The following is a 15,845-nucleotide window of genomic DNA, read 5'->3' as shown; positions in this document are numbered from 1 at the left end:
CCTCACCAAAAATCAGCCCATTCCAAAACCTCTAACCTATGTTTTGAAAAATGTTTTGCCAAAAAGTTTGCTAAAAAGTTGGCCCTTGAACGCCCCCTATATATATATATATATATATGGGAAATGTTCAGCACCCTAAGTTTTACCACACTTTAACAAATGTTTTTTGTCCTACATGGGTTAGAAGTTTTGGACTTGGCTGATTTTTGGTGAGGATGATCTCTATGATTAGAAGATCTTCCTCCCCAAAAATCAGCCCATTCCAAAATGTTTAGCCCCATGTTTACACGTTGAAAAATTGTGGACCGTCCATTTTTTGTAAACCATTTTTGATGGGGTTAGAAGTTTTGGAATGAGCTGATTTTTGGTGAGGATGATCTCCTCACCATAGAGATCATCCTCACCAAAAATCAGCCCATTCCAAAACTTCTAACCTATGTAAGACAAAACACGTTTGTTAAAGTGTGTGGTAAAGCTTAGGGTGCTGAACGGGACCCTATATATATATATAGGGAAATGTTCAGCACCCTAAGTTTTACCACACACTTTAACAAACGTTTTTTGTCCTACATGGGTTAGAAGTTTTGGAATGGGCTGATTTTTGGTGAGGATGATCTCTATGATTAGAAGATCATCCTCCCCAAAAATCAGCCCATTCCGAAATGTTTAGCCCCATGTTTACACGTTGAAAAATTGTGGACCGTCCATTTTTTGTAAACCATTTTTGATGGGGTTAGAAGTTTTGGAATGAGCTGATTTTTGGTGAGGATGATCTCCTCACCATAGAGATCATTCTCACCAAAAATCAGCCCATTCCAAAACTTCTAACCCATGTAAGATAAAACATGTTTGTTAAAGTGTGTGGTAAAGCTTAGGGTGCTGAACGGGACCCATATATATATATATATATATATATATATATATAAAGATTTTAGACTGAAAATCGATGTAACCTATCTTCGGTGGACCCATAACTCCAATAAAAACAATGTAAATATGGTTCTACGGTAGGGACAATTTAGGAAAATGAATAATTGGTGAAAGCCATGGCATGAAAGGGTGGGATCATTGGAGGGAGAGACAAGACAAAAAGCTGACACGACAGCATCTTCTAATAGCCTGGAATTAGATTGGATTGCAGGCAGCACGCGTTGTAGCCTTGCAAAGGCACAACCGTAAGATAAATGGGCTCCACTCTCTTTCCCACTATCGTCATCACCACATTTATCATCCTTATCATATACAAAACCAATCACATCTACCACAATAAAATCCCCCAAATTTCTCTACTTATGTATCACCCTTAATTAACCCACTAAACGATACGTAATGAGATGGATTTGGATTATAATTTTAATATAACACGATCTTAGATAACAATAAAATAAAATTACGAGAAGATGGAATACAAGCAATCGACATCAAAATTTGAGTGATCATAAATGTTTTTTTTTTTTTTTTTAATATTTAAACGTAATATTATTAGTATTTTAATAATAAAAAAATTATAATTCACCACTTTATAATCACATTGCTTAATTTTCAAAATTTCAAGCATATCTGTCAATTTATATCATTAGATATTAGTTGTTTAAGACATGTGTAACCATTGTTTTAGGTTCTTAGTATAATGCTCTCCACTTCTTAGTTATGACAAGGACATACATCATGTACCCAGGTAAAATATCAACATCATTTCATTTTTATTCAAACAAAATATCAGATTGATCGATGTTTATTCCAAATTAGTCCCCTAAGTTATCAAATCGAATCCTTACAAATGAATTAAGTCCTTATCAAGATCCAAATTCTTGATCTAGACTTGGAGATATCATAATGAATTTTGATTTTGATTCCGTCCATTGACAATCCTAGATGTCGGCATAAAAAAAATAGAGATATTAAAATCTTCAAAATCTAACTTTCTAATTATTTCTTCGATAACTATTTATCTAAAATAAAAACATTCTTAAAAGTTATTATAAACATTACCTTTAAAATTTATGTAATCAATTTTGATTTTAAATTTAATCCAAAGACCAATAGTGTTGAGTGTATATTTTTCTCTACTCTCAAGTGTGTGTCATACCTGAATTAAGTCTCGTGACCTTGTAATATTTATAGTTCTCCTCTTCTCTAATAGGTCAGTCTTGTCGGAGTAATTGACTGATTAACATGGTATCAGAGCACTAGATTTTATACGTTACGAATTTGAATCTTTTTATCTTTATGGGTGAGAGAAAGTGTTGAGTGTATATTTTTCTCAACTCTTAGATGTGTTGTACTTCAGTTAAGTCCCGTGACTCTCTTATATTTACAATTCTCCTCTTCTCTAATCGATCGATTTGGTGGAGTTGTTGGTTGATTAACAAATAACACATAACTAAACCCTATTTTTCACATGAAATTTGAGTCGTAAAAATATGTCAGAACTTAAAAGTTGAGGACGATTGATCCGGCCTTATCCAATAGTCACACCTACGTCACATGGGCAAAATGCCAAGGCATCACTCTCTTAAAAAAGTGCCTAATTTATTTATATCCTCTCGTGGCCAGCAAGCCTATCCTCTAATATCCTAACAAGCGTGACAGATCTCCCACATTAAAATCAACGCCTCCTCTCCTCCACTTCAAACAACAACCAAATAAAAATAAAAATAAAAATCCAACTCCAACATGTTCTACTGTTTCCATATCTATTAATAATTGAAAAAACACAACAACTGAAAACCCTAATCCTAATCCTGACTTATTCTTAAGTAGACATCAATGACCACCCAACTTTCCCTAGTGTTAATTGTTTATGAAAGACATTGGTGACCACCTTAGGAATACCTACTCCTTTGGACCCACATGTCTGGATTATCATCAATATTAGTACTTCTCGAGGACCATGAGGATTACATGCCATCGATGATCCTCAAGATTAGTTTGCTTTTGATATTGTCGTATATGTAATGAGTCGTGCTACACTGCCTACATTGGACAGTGGGTTCAACACTGAATTGACCTAGCAATGCACATATAACCGTAGATTTTATTTCCTTGAGATACAAGTTAAAAAATCAATGATTCTTTATGCACTGTGAGGTCAGCTCAGTGTTGAATCCCAATGTCTAATGCAGGAGGTCAATTGCATAGACATTGGCTCAAGTGGCTTTCTAGACGATTCTAACTAGACAACTCCTTGATCAAGTCAATGATGAAATGCCCCGAGTTGAGTAAAACTTGACTGAGTTATATAATTTATATTTATTATTTTTTTAGGAAAACAAAATGTAAGTATTATTATTATTACTTTTTTTTTAATATATAATAAAAATATATTTTTAGATATTTGTTTGACTTACCTGAATCAACTCACGAGTTATTGAGTTGAGTTGATTCATTGGTCAGTCTAGTTTTTGAGACTATGATGCAATATTAGCCTAATAGGTAAAAGAAATTGAATATGAGTTTGGATTAGATACTTCTTATGTGTCATTTCATCTGTTTAAGATTAGTAGTTATAGAAATGAGATAATAAAGCTTATAATTAGGTACAAGTTTGTCCTTGTCCAAGGTTATTAAATTCTAAGTTATATGAAATCATGGAATCTTGAAACCCACGACTATATATGTCTTAGACTTGAGAATGTACTTTATAGGATCCATCGCGGACCCCATCACCAAGTGATGTCGTGATCCATCGATTCGTCCGTCCCAAGGGATTAGGAGTGATATGGGGTCCATTCTACCATAATTAAAATTAAAAATTCCCTAAAACAAAAAATGATTTTGGAATATGTTTTTTTTTCTGTATCTTTGCTGTAATGCAATATTTTTATATAACTGTGGATTTAAAGTTCTTGATGAATATTACTTAATCAAATTTTTAATTGATTTGAGCGTTGGAGATTTTTATCAAGCATTTTACCCGAACAATCGATTGTAGGTCAAATAAGTAAGGGTTAGAGATTCAACAAGTGTTTTACCCCCCACAATACAAATGTTTAAAAATCAATTTTTATGCAAAGTATCAAAACTATAAACTTGGGTTCAATTCGCATCCCCACTGGATTTTGATCTCATCAAAATAAATATATACATATGAGGAAAGATTCGTGGGACATAATGAAAAACAAAGATTGTGACAGAGGTCTCTAGTTGTTGGATTAGAACATCTCCCCTGTCACGATCTCTATTTTTTTACTTTTGTCCCTTCGATCTTTATTTCGAAAAAAATCTTCATCAGTGAGCCAAAGAGAGAGAATTCAATGGTAAATTATTCTTGTTCATATAGTAAATTTCTTTTATCTTCAAAATAATCTATTTTATAAGAACAATGTCTACATTGCACGCTTTGATAAGAATTTAAAACACATCAGGCTCCTAACGAAGTCGTTTCCGATAAAAGATGTAGTCAAATGGGACTCTTAATAAAGTCATTGTGTTGTGATAAATTGACGTTCTTGACATAACAGTGCATAGAACCATAGATCTGTTACTTAGGGATACATAAGAAAGAAGATCTATGATTCTGCTCGCATGCCATGTCAAGAGGCATCAATTTATCATTAGTCAAAGTCATTTCCTATATAGTCATGATTTTCTGACTCGAAAATTTTCATTGAATTTATACGTGATTGACATGGTAAGGACATATAACCATAGATCTTCTTCTTCGAGATACACAAGAAAAACAATCAACGGTTTTGTGTATTTTCCATGTCAGTCAAGTATAGCTTGAATGAAAATTTTTGAGTTAAAAAAATCATTAGCGTTTCTTATAAAGCACGCAGTCCAATATTTTCAATTTGCAACGAAAAAGTGTCACGTAGACATTGTATATTGTTATAGGAATTGAACACCACTTCGGATTACGTCTCCTTTTATATTTGATTTTTTAAATAATTGATTACAGAGAAAATTAAATCCATCTAAAAGAAAATCTTTAAAAATTAACTATAGCACAAATAATAAATTATTGATCCACTGAGAATGGTTTACCAGGAAAAAAAAAAAAAATTCATTAAAAGATGGTAAACATGAGGTATTGCATCCCACATTCAATGCATCAGATTTGATGAGGCTTTGAAAGTAATAAAATAACAAGATTTTGGGATTGGGATTGGGATTGGGTTCTGAAAGGAAAGAGGGGACCAAAGGGAATCTCGTACATGAATGATAACTTTATAATGGTATCATCATCCCACGTTGTCCCAATCCTTATTTTTCTACTAATAAATATAAATATTTTATAAGAAGAAGGTGATGTAATATTTGATTAACTAAGCATAGAATAAGTTGGTTGTGTTGAAGGAAGGAAGGGTCCCTCACCCTCCTCCCCACTTAGGAGATTTGTCACATCAAGACTGATTAAAATCATCCAATTATTGTACGGATAAGGTTTTGATGTTCAACAGTACCACAACTGGGGTCACACCCAGTTGAACATTTAATTTGTTAGACTAATAACATATGGACACGTGGAAACCAATCCACATGTTTCCGAGGAAATCACTGGGGGAACCAGTCAACTTTTCTTTGGAAAGCAACGAGGAAGGCAGAAGCGAGGGAACCAGTTGGACTGGTTTCCAGGTTTCTCCCATACATCTGGCACAAGAGTCAAGACTATTTGTATTGGAGAATCTCTTAGGTCAACGAGCTGTGATACCATATCAACTGATTTCTAGGCGTATAGTCTTGGGCTTGGTAAACCCAAGCCGGGGCTTGATAAGCTCGTCAGGAAGAGTAAGTCAAGTGCTCGAAACCTAAGAGTCAATGAATTCCTTGGGGCCACCCTCTAAGGTCCGGTGGACCTTCGAATGAATTAGTTGTACATGGACTTCTCGTAAGGGTGGTGCGAGTGATTGTGGGATTAATCTTACCCGAAAGGTGGGGATACCCATGATAAGCAAAATAATAATCTTGGGCCTGACTAATCCATCACAAAATTACTTAAAGTAACATGCAAACTTCATCAATCAGCCAGATTTTCATGTAAACAGGGATAACATTTTAGACAATTCAACCAAACAGTAAATTATCCATGCCTTGAAGACCATCTTCATAAAATTTTAATCAACTCTGACACACTTTTTTCAAAAATCCGGACCTCTTAGAGCACTTAACTAATCCCCCTCCCCCCCTAATTCCTGGGATAAATCCCTGAAGGTGGCCCCTAAGAGGGGATTCGAGCTCAAGACCTCCACTTCTTGGGATATGGTCTTGGCCATCTCACCAACCCTTTGGGGATATTGACACACTTCTTATGTTACTAAGAAGAGAGATTTTTTGTTCACATGAAAATCAGTATGAGATTTTATAGATTCCCGTTTGACCAAGCACATAATGCATACCTAACATGGGTAGTTTTATAAATTAGGAATGTCCTCAATACACGTGGGTTTGTATGATTGGTCATTCTAAGACTCAATGAATTCCCATATTAACTTTTTTCAAAGCCAAAGACTTTTCTACTATAACTTAACTTCTGAAATTTTTTAATTATTCATTTAATTTGGATATCGGGATAAGTTTTTAAAATATTGTTAAAAGTATATTAACTTTTGATGAAAATGATTCAACATGCCGTTGGAAGATCTAAAATAGCATTCGTATGGGCACCATACATACATATATCAACAGATTTCTTCTAAGATTTTATGACCCTCTCAAAAATTCCATTTTGCCCCCTTTTTATTCTCATTCATTTGTAGAAGGTGATTCTGATAATGAAGCTCTACTTGTCATGTTCTTATTTTTCAAATATAGAAAAACTTCGACGTCCTCAATTTTGTTTTGTCTTTGTTTTAATTTTAGTTATTTTTCGATAATCCTTAATGTCTTCTCTGGGTGGTTACACTGGCGATGACAAGAGCACCAAGTAGAGGCATGATTGAATTGACATTTTGAAGGTTATTTTTGACCCACCCCTTGAGGGACCCACACATTAATAACTTGATTAGCGATTTCTATCGATGAATTTGAATATCATCATTTTCCAGGCTCATGAATAAAAACAGTCTTTCAAGCTAATCAGAAAAATGCTCAAATTCAAAGTTCTAAGACCCCCAATTACTTAGATCGGTTCATATCTCATTATATATAAACACAATATCGTCTCAATATTAAATGAAAGTGTAGTATACAAATATTTTTACTATCTAAATGTTTTTTGATGCAAATTGTATGTATTACATCTGATTGAAGAGACTTTAATTAAGCTAACGGTTTATTGGAAAAGCAAATAAAGCAGAACCCGTTCATTATCAAAATGAGCATTAAAGAAAACATGAGCAACACATAATAAATTGCGGGCACAAGAGGTGTAGAACTTGTCTTGGTCAGACCGATGGGTATTAATTAAGGTGAGACTAAAGTAGAAATGTCATCTAGCGTAACGCAGAGAGTACAAATTTCAATCTTGAAAAGTTTTTGTTAGAGCAAGAGTTGGTGATTGCATTGCCTATCTGTAAAATAGCGAGGTCCCTAAGGATAAATATCTAAGCTCCACAAATGGGTTAAGTTTCTGTGCAGATGATAATAAATTCAACTTATGCTAGTTTGCAGTTGCTTGACCATGGTGCCGCGAAGTAATAATATTCACACGTAAATTTAATTTAATATGAAAAAATTGATTGGACAGAGACAAATTTAATGAATTTGACAATACTAATTGGGTCCCGTTCGGCACCTTAAGTTTTACCACACACTTTAACAAACGCGTTTTGTCCTACATGGGTTAGAAGTTTCGGAATGGGCTGATTTTTGGTGAGGAAGATCTCTATGGTGAGGAGATCATCCTCACCAAAAATCAGCTCATTCCAAAACTTCTAATCCCATCAAAAATGATTTACAAAAAATGGACGGTCCACGATTTTTCAACTTGTAAACATGGGGCTAAACATTTCGGAATGGGCTGATTTTTGGGGAGGATGATCTTCTAATCATAGAGATCATCCTCATCAAAAATCAGCCCATTCCAAAACTTTTAACCCATGTAGGACAAAAAACGTTTGTTAAAGTGTGTGGTAAAACTTAGGGTGCTGAACATTTCCCATACTAATTTACACGAGTTGAAGTAGGATGATTGAGATTATGTTTTCTTGACGGAGGAAAAACAGTTTGTAATCTGGAAATCATGTCATTGAGCCTCCTCAACTTGTCTGTCTCCCCTGCTTGCACCAAAAAATTCTTTAACACCTGAAACCCTCTTTCACTCATATGCCTCCCTCTCTCGACCACTTGTTTAGAACACTCATAAGCTGCATCGACTTTCCCTACACAGCACAATCCTGTCACCAATAAATCCATGGCATGCCCATGAGGACAACACCCTCTCTCAACAAGGTATCCCCAAAGATCCAACCCCAAATTAGATCGTCGATTCTCACAAAAGAATTTCATCAACAGCACCACTGTTCCCGACTTGGGCACAAAATTTCTCTCAACCATCCTCTGATATAGTGAACAAAAGCCCTCGATATCATCCAATCTCTTCAATCCTGAAAATATTGTGTGGTAAGTTACATTGTCATGTCCAATACCTTTCTCTTCCATTTCGTCCATCAACTTCATTGCAGACTTCATGTCTCTTGTTCTGATATGTGAACCAATAAATGCATTATATGCCCCAATATCAGGATATAATTTTCTCAATGAAATTTCATTAAACAATTGTTGAGCCCTAGATATATTTCGAGCAATACCTGCACCATGAATTAAAGTAGTAATTGTCTCTAATGTTGGCATGCAATTTGACCTCTCCATCTCCTCGAAAAGCCTTAATCCATCATCAAAGCAACCCTTCTTAATGTAAGCATCAATCCTGATATTGTAAGTTATCGCATTGGGCTTAAACCCTCTTAGAACCATCTCATGATAAAACAATTCTACTGAAGTGATATCGCCTGATTCCTTGAACCCCAAAAGCAAGATATTCAAGGTCTGGGTATTGGGAGAAAACCTCGGATAAATCTTTCTGAATACTGCACGGGCTTCTTTCATCTGTCTTTGCGTACAAAATGCTCGAAGGAGTACATTAAAGTCATCGACCCCAAATGCTCGTCCAACAAATATCTCCTTCTCCATCCTATCAAATGCTTCAAGGGTATCTTCGAAGGATTGGAACTTTGCAATTTTCGATATAACAATGCTCATGGACTTCAACGTTAACAATGAAGGGTCTGATTGCTGAATTTCTTTCATCAATTCCCATGCTTTGACAAAATTTCGCATTCGAGAAAGAATGTGAAGAGTCTTTTCGAAGGCATCGGAGCTGGGACGAAAGACATGAGACTGGTGAAGGGAGAACTTGAAGAATTCGAAGGCTTTGAGACCGTTGGAGTGGCCAGAAAAAAGGCGACCCAGGACATTTTCGACTAAAGGGGTTGAGAGGAGAGATGGTGGGATATGATGGATGAGGGTGGGGCGAATAGGGTGAAGAGGGAACTGATGGTCATTGATGAGTTTGGTGATTATGTCGACATTGATTTCGATTTCAGGATATAGGTTGGTTGAGTTGGAAGAAATAGAGAGAGCCAATATGAGATTTTGAGGGGTTTGTGTGAGTTGATTGGGTCTCTTAGGCTTCCTTACAAGGATCATTGTGTTGAATGGAGACTTTGTGTTTCTGATTTTTTAATCTTAGCAGACAGAACTTGAAAATTGAGAGAATTTGGAGAAGGGTTATTTGGTTCATAAATTAAAGAATGAAACTAAAATTACATGTTGACCAGCTTACAACTCAACTGAAAGTATCTGAACTTACCTTATTGTTATTTTTCTTATACCATCCATTCCCAACAACTTTGCACTGAGAGAAACCAATCTACAAAAAATTATGATTATGTAAACAAAATGTATTAAAGAAACAAAAATTATCATTCGAACGAAAGTAAGAGACATCATTACTAATCTACTACTATAATTCTTAATAATCTGAACTCAAATATTTGGAAAAAAGGCAAATTATAAGATACAATAATAGGAGGCCTAAAAAGTGTCAAATTTGGTTGATCAATTTCAACCAAGATGGGGTTTGGTTGCAGATCACAAGTTATGTTACCATGTAAAACATGACATGAAATGGGTATGTGGGAATGGGATCCATGTCTCATATGGTTCAATTGTACTTGAATTCTCATATTAAAAAAAATATATTTAAAAGCATAAAAAATACATAGAAATTGAGTGTGTGTTTGATAAAACTTCTGAAGTCTTAATGGAGGTGGTCCACCTTTAAAATTCAGGCTTTAGAAGCTCTATTGCCATTTGTTTCGATTTAGATTTCAGAATTAAAAACCAAAATTCAGAAGTTTTGGCTCAACGATGGGGGGACTTCTGGATGAAACTTCTGAATTCTGAATTTGTTTTTTATTCCTAAAATACCCTCCTCAACACACTGATTTCTATCACTTATCCTTTCTTTATACAAATCCTAAAACCCTTATTTTGAATTTTTCTACCTCTCCTTCCTCTACAACAGTGCTATCAAGGTCTCTCCCCTTCATCTCGTTTCGTGTTCGAAAACCCTATATTTTTCACTTCGAAATTAACATAGCTAGATCTCTCTCTATCTTTAATCTATCATTAATGGACATCTCTTTTTTTTCTAACATCATATGTTTCATATATGTAATTTCGATTATATGCTTGTAATTTAAAAATCTCTAGGATTTTTTGAGTGTATGGGGTTTAGGTTTTGCTGATTTGGGTGTTTCAATAAAAAACATGTCATGTTTCTCGATTAACAATTTATTACAATTACAAAAGGGTAATATTGTCAAAATGACCATTATGTTTTAAAATTCTGTTTGTAACCAGAAACTTTTAAAAATGACAAACAAACAACTTTTCCAAAACCAGATTTCAGAAAACAAAGACTAGGGCCCGTGTGAATACAAGAGTCGGAAGTACTTAAAACATAAGTACTCCTGGAAGTAGTTTTTGAAGTACTGTCTGAAGTAGCTGGATATGTGTTGTACATTTGGATGCAGGATCTGAGAAGTACTTCTCATAGAGTTTTGTGTTTGGAAACTATTCTGGATTATGTTAAAATGACCAGAATTCCCTTATATGTAATAATTACCGTTTTTAACATTATAACTCAACAACTAATGCTCAAAAAAAGTAACAATTACTATTTTTATTAAATTAAAATATTATAACATCATTTTAAATTCAAAATATACTTATTCTTATTTTAAAAAAATTCGACAGAACCTCCCCAAAATATTGGACATATGAAAAATAAAACCTGTATAAAAACATGATAGCTATCATATAATAAAACCTATATCATCATACATAAAACCATATGTAATAGTCATACCAAACATGCTAACAAAAAAAGTAGATATAAAACACCATATAATTCATCTCTTCATATTGTTAGAACAAAGTCGACACTCATACCTCGATTTATTCTCCAACTTTAACTTGGTGAATATGTTGACACTCAACAACACATGCATTTTAGGTCACAATTATGTCATATTTAAAGAAGATAATTGTTTATGTCCCTGATCTACATCTAAGAAGCCCTTTGGATATCTGTAAACTGCCTGTGATTTAGAAGTTTTTGGGCTTGTCACAGAGTCTAGTTCACTTTGTAAGTTCAACTACATAATTGATGAATTGTAACCAACTATTTTCCTCTAGGCCGTTGTCTTCATTTACAACGCCCTACCCAACTATTTGTAGCTGGCAACATGAATCCTTACTCTCCATTCAATTCTATCTTTGTGGGAAATCGAAACTGTCTATATCTCAAATAAAGATCAAGGAGAAATCCTTTCTCTCAATGGATACAAATAGAAAATGAAACTTCCTATTTATCATTTTATTTTATTTTATCCATAGTGTTAAATATTGTCAATTTTTAAAAAAAGTTGCAATTCAAAGAATCTGTGATTTAGTCTCAACTTACTTGCGATGTTTTGAGATTGCATTTGTATATTACGTTTTGTATGAAATTTTGTTTAATATGGAAAATACATTTTTATGATATGAATTATGAAATTTTGTTTAATACGTGTTATATATGAGAGCTTCTATTGCCACCCCAACTTTTGCTAATGCCACCCCAATGTGTGTTCTAATTCTTTAGTGATTTACATATGAATTGGGGTGGCGTTAACAAAAGTTGGTGTGCCAATAGAATCCATCGTTTTATATATTTTTATATTTTCCATAATTAATTATGTAGATTTTTTTTATTTTTTTCCTGAATTTTTGCTGACTTTTCCCCTGTTTTTCTGAATTTTTCCCTGACCAAAATTTTCATGAATCTCAACTTCACTATGATTTTAGCTGAGAAACAACCTTAATGGTTGTGACACAAAGCATTGTCCTGTTAAGCCACTCAACTTAACACTGATTTATCTTTCTGCTTCCTTTTAGAAATTGTTATATGGGCAACCTCATAGCTTGAGTTAATGGGATTATCCAGGCACAATGTTGATCATTCAAGGCAGTGCTCAGTGTTAAAGAATCAGAATTTCATTATGGACTGAATGACTACATTACATATGGTGGGCTCAACATGTTCACCTAATAGTCTTAGGAACAGTTGTCTCAAGGTTCTGTGGATGATAACCCTTTCAGAGTCTCTTAGTTTTGTTTCATTTTTGAGTTTATAGTGTTTTATCCTTGATTTAATGTTACCGTGGCATATGTACTTTTGAACCTTCTCGGGCTTACTTAAACAGTTCCATATCTGTACAATATTGAATACGAAGAACATGATTCTACTGCTAAAATGAATGTTCACGAGATTCAGTTACTTTCTTGTGTACAATGTATAACATGCAAACACAAACAGTGCTAGAAATGCATGGTATGTGTCTCACGAAAATAAAAATGTATTCGCTCGGGCAAATTACAAAGCATAATGTGGGTATCATTCAGAGCTAAAAGTGGGTATCTCATCTACAAAATGTTGAATAGCCAAGATTCAAATCACTCAAATTAGATGTTCGCATTTCAGCTTTAAGACCAAAACCCTTGCTGAAATTCCCAAAGGAGGCTTCAGATTGACTCAACTCAACTAAAAATTAAATAAGTAAATTCAATCTCATCCATGAGCAAGCAATATTCAACCACTCTAATTAGTTACACAACATACCAGCTCAAACATGCAAGTAATGAACTACAAAGCAGGAACCCACTTCACCTCAAAACATTTTTGAAAAAAAAAAAAAAAAACACTTAACAAGAAAACAAAACAAAGAAATAGGGAGATTTTCATCAACAAAAAGGGATTGAAAATCAAAGAAACCAGATCAATGAATCTGATTCCAAGCTAAACCGCAAACCAAAACCTAAAAAACACAAATCCTTAAAACTGTTCAACAATGGTTTGAGAATCAGTTATAGAATAAATACCCAATCGATAGATACAAAATTGGACTCAATTCATTGAAGAACAGATAGAATTCAAGATCTTTCAACTTTTTACAAAACAGATTTGGTTTGATAAATCTGAAACAACACCAAAAATACCTTGAGGGTTCTGTCGAGGGTTCCGTTGAGGGTTTCAAAGATCAGAAATTTAGGGAGAACTCGCCGTCGCAATCACCCGAGGGAGAAGATACTGTCGGAAGGTTCGAGGGTTCTGTCGAGGTTCCAAACGAGAGAGGGTTCTCTTGAGGTTCAAAACCAGAGTTCTGTCGTTCTGTCGAGATTCCAAACCAGAGTTCTGTCGTTCTATGGAGGTTCAAAACCAGTGCTCTGTCGAGGTTCATTTGAGGTTCCAACTTCCAAACGAGAGAGGGTGAGGCTAATATTTATGTTTCGTGTGGTTGGGGTTAAAAAACAAAATAGAGAGTATTTAGTGGTGAGGGTAATATTGGAACTGCACACAAAAATTTGACGGAAAAATGACTCTCCGCAAAAACGAAATTGAGAAGCACCAATTCCGATACTTCTCACAAAAATATTATTTTAACTCTTTTAAAAAAAATGTTTTCCTAAAGCATTGAATATCCAAACGATAGAGTAAGTGCTTCTGACTCCCTGTCAGAGCCAGAAGCATTTACAAAAGTCAGTCCAAACAGGCCCTAGACTTTAGAAGTGTTACCAAACATGAGAAAAATAAAAGGCATATAGAACATTAACAAAATTAGATAAACATGTTTCCTAACTCTATCTCAAATACACTAGGGTATAGGATCGACGAACTGGAAATTTGACGAATACCCACTACATGCAACCATGTCTGGCTCACATAGACAACAAGTATTTGATTATAGATCACTCAACCCAATCAAATAGTTGAAGAACAACTGCACAAAGTTGCAAACTCGTCTGAACCACTACCTGTTCCTGGTTTAGCTTGACCCATTTTAAATTGGCTCAAATTCAAATCAACACGACAAGTATCAAATTGAACTTTAACTTGCTCAATCGATTAAAGTAAAATTTAAGTAAAAGAACATAACTTTAAGAACCACAAACCTAACTCACAGTCTCCTCAATTACATCGATTCCCAAATATTTGTAAAGATGGCATTTTTCGAAACCCTATAGTTGTAAACTTTTAGTTAATCAAATGAAATTTTAATTAAAAAATTAATGAAAGCTTACGATTCATGAACACTAGACCACCACATGAAGATTAAAATGTAGATGAAAGTTCGAAAAACCAGAAGTCAATAAATTTTTACATGAATCGCCACCTATAAAGCTATGATACAACATGGATGTGGTCGAATCCAGCAGTTCAGAGAGCAATTTGGTGCAATAAACGGATTTAGAGCTTAAGGTTTTTTAGGAGTTAGTTTACTTGTAGAACAGTCGCACACATGGAGATAGAACACAGAAGCGTTGATACTTTTTGAGTAATTTAGATAAACCCCTCTTAGTTTTGGTGAATATTTCATATACCCCTGCATTTTCATACATAACACATTCCCTCCTTGACCATCGTAGCTAGTAGAGACTAATGTAAATAACGAAAATACCCTCATCCTCACATGGAGAGATGAACTGGGTGACGTGGAGGAGAGAAAGGTCTTATTTGATATCTTGATAAATTTGGACCTCTCAACTCAAACCCAATTAGCAATGGTGGAGAGGCTCAAAACAAGGGAATGAATGTTTGATGTAGGACTAAACTCAACACGCCCAACATGTATGGGCAGGATTGGGTCAAAGTAAGTGGAGATATGAATTGATTGACGTTGAGGAGAGAAAGACCTACTTTAATACCATGATAAATTTAGGAGTCCAACTCAAAATCAATTGACAATAAGTGAAGAGAACCAGGAACTCATAAGAAGGAACACAAGGCAACGTGTGTGCAATGTGGGGCTAAACTCACCAGTTCTATTGCAATTAGGAAAATGTGAAAAGGAGAGTTGATTTTTAGTTTTAGGGATACTGATAATCCTAAGAGAACATTATGAGGTGGGGTAAATCATTTTCGTGGGATAGGAAATTATTCTTCTTCCCAAGATGAAAAATCATTCCGTGTGTGAAAATGAATTCTAAGTAAAATGTGCAATCATACACCTAAAAATCCTATTTTATAGAAAAAAAAATATTTATCCATTTTTCATGCCAAATCATATAAATCCCATTTTCTTGAAATTCCATCTTCCTCCACATCTTCAACCTTTGAATGATTTATTAGACCCCTATTGATTTTTTTCCCCAAGAATATTATTATCATTCAAATAAAATTATAAATTAAGTAAATGCTCATCCCAAATTCGATTGTCGTATAAAGTAAAAAAGAAAGATTATTTTCTTTTATTTCCTCTTTTGAACAAGGTAGCTAGGCCTCTTAGAGTTCCCGATTAATCCTTGGGGCACATGTAACACCTTCCCCACACATGCTCTAAGTAATTTACGGGATA

At 34.4% G+C, this 15,845-nt stretch overlaps 1 protein-coding gene across 2 annotated transcripts; it reads right to left on the bottom strand.

Moving 5' to 3' along the window:
• Nucleotides 1-7,271: 7,271 nt before the first annotated feature.
• LOC147397497 (Tetratricopeptide repeat (TPR)-like superfamily protein) lies at nt 7,272-13,748 on the bottom strand. 2 transcript variants are annotated; one of them, XM_086449194.1, is made up of 3 exons: nt 13,489-13,748; nt 8,694-9,814; nt 8,450-8,584 (listed from the first exon to the last, which is right to left on the bottom strand). In XM_086449194.1, the coding sequence occupies exons 2-3, from the start codon at nt 9,589-9,591 to the stop codon at nt 8,571-8,573; spliced, it is 912 nt and encodes a 303-aa protein (XP_086305320.1). In that variant the 5' UTR covers nt 9,592-9,814; nt 13,489-13,748; the 3' UTR covers nt 8,450-8,570. The 2 variants fall into 2 exon arrangements, with proteins under 2 accessions (XP_086305319.1, XP_086305320.1); XM_086449193.1 differs by having other exon boundaries at nt 7,272-9,814; nt 13,489-13,744.
• Nucleotides 13,749-15,845: the final 2,097 nt, after the last annotated feature.

Source organism: Akebia trifoliata, chromosome 8 (genome assembly GCF_017979445.1).
Source record: "Akebia trifoliata isolate Shusen 1 chromosome 8, ASM1797944v1, whole genome shotgun sequence".
Classification (NCBI taxonomy): Eukaryota; Viridiplantae; Streptophyta; class Magnoliopsida; order Ranunculales; family Lardizabalaceae; genus Akebia; species Akebia trifoliata.
This window is presented reverse-complemented; position numbering and strand designations above follow the sequence as displayed.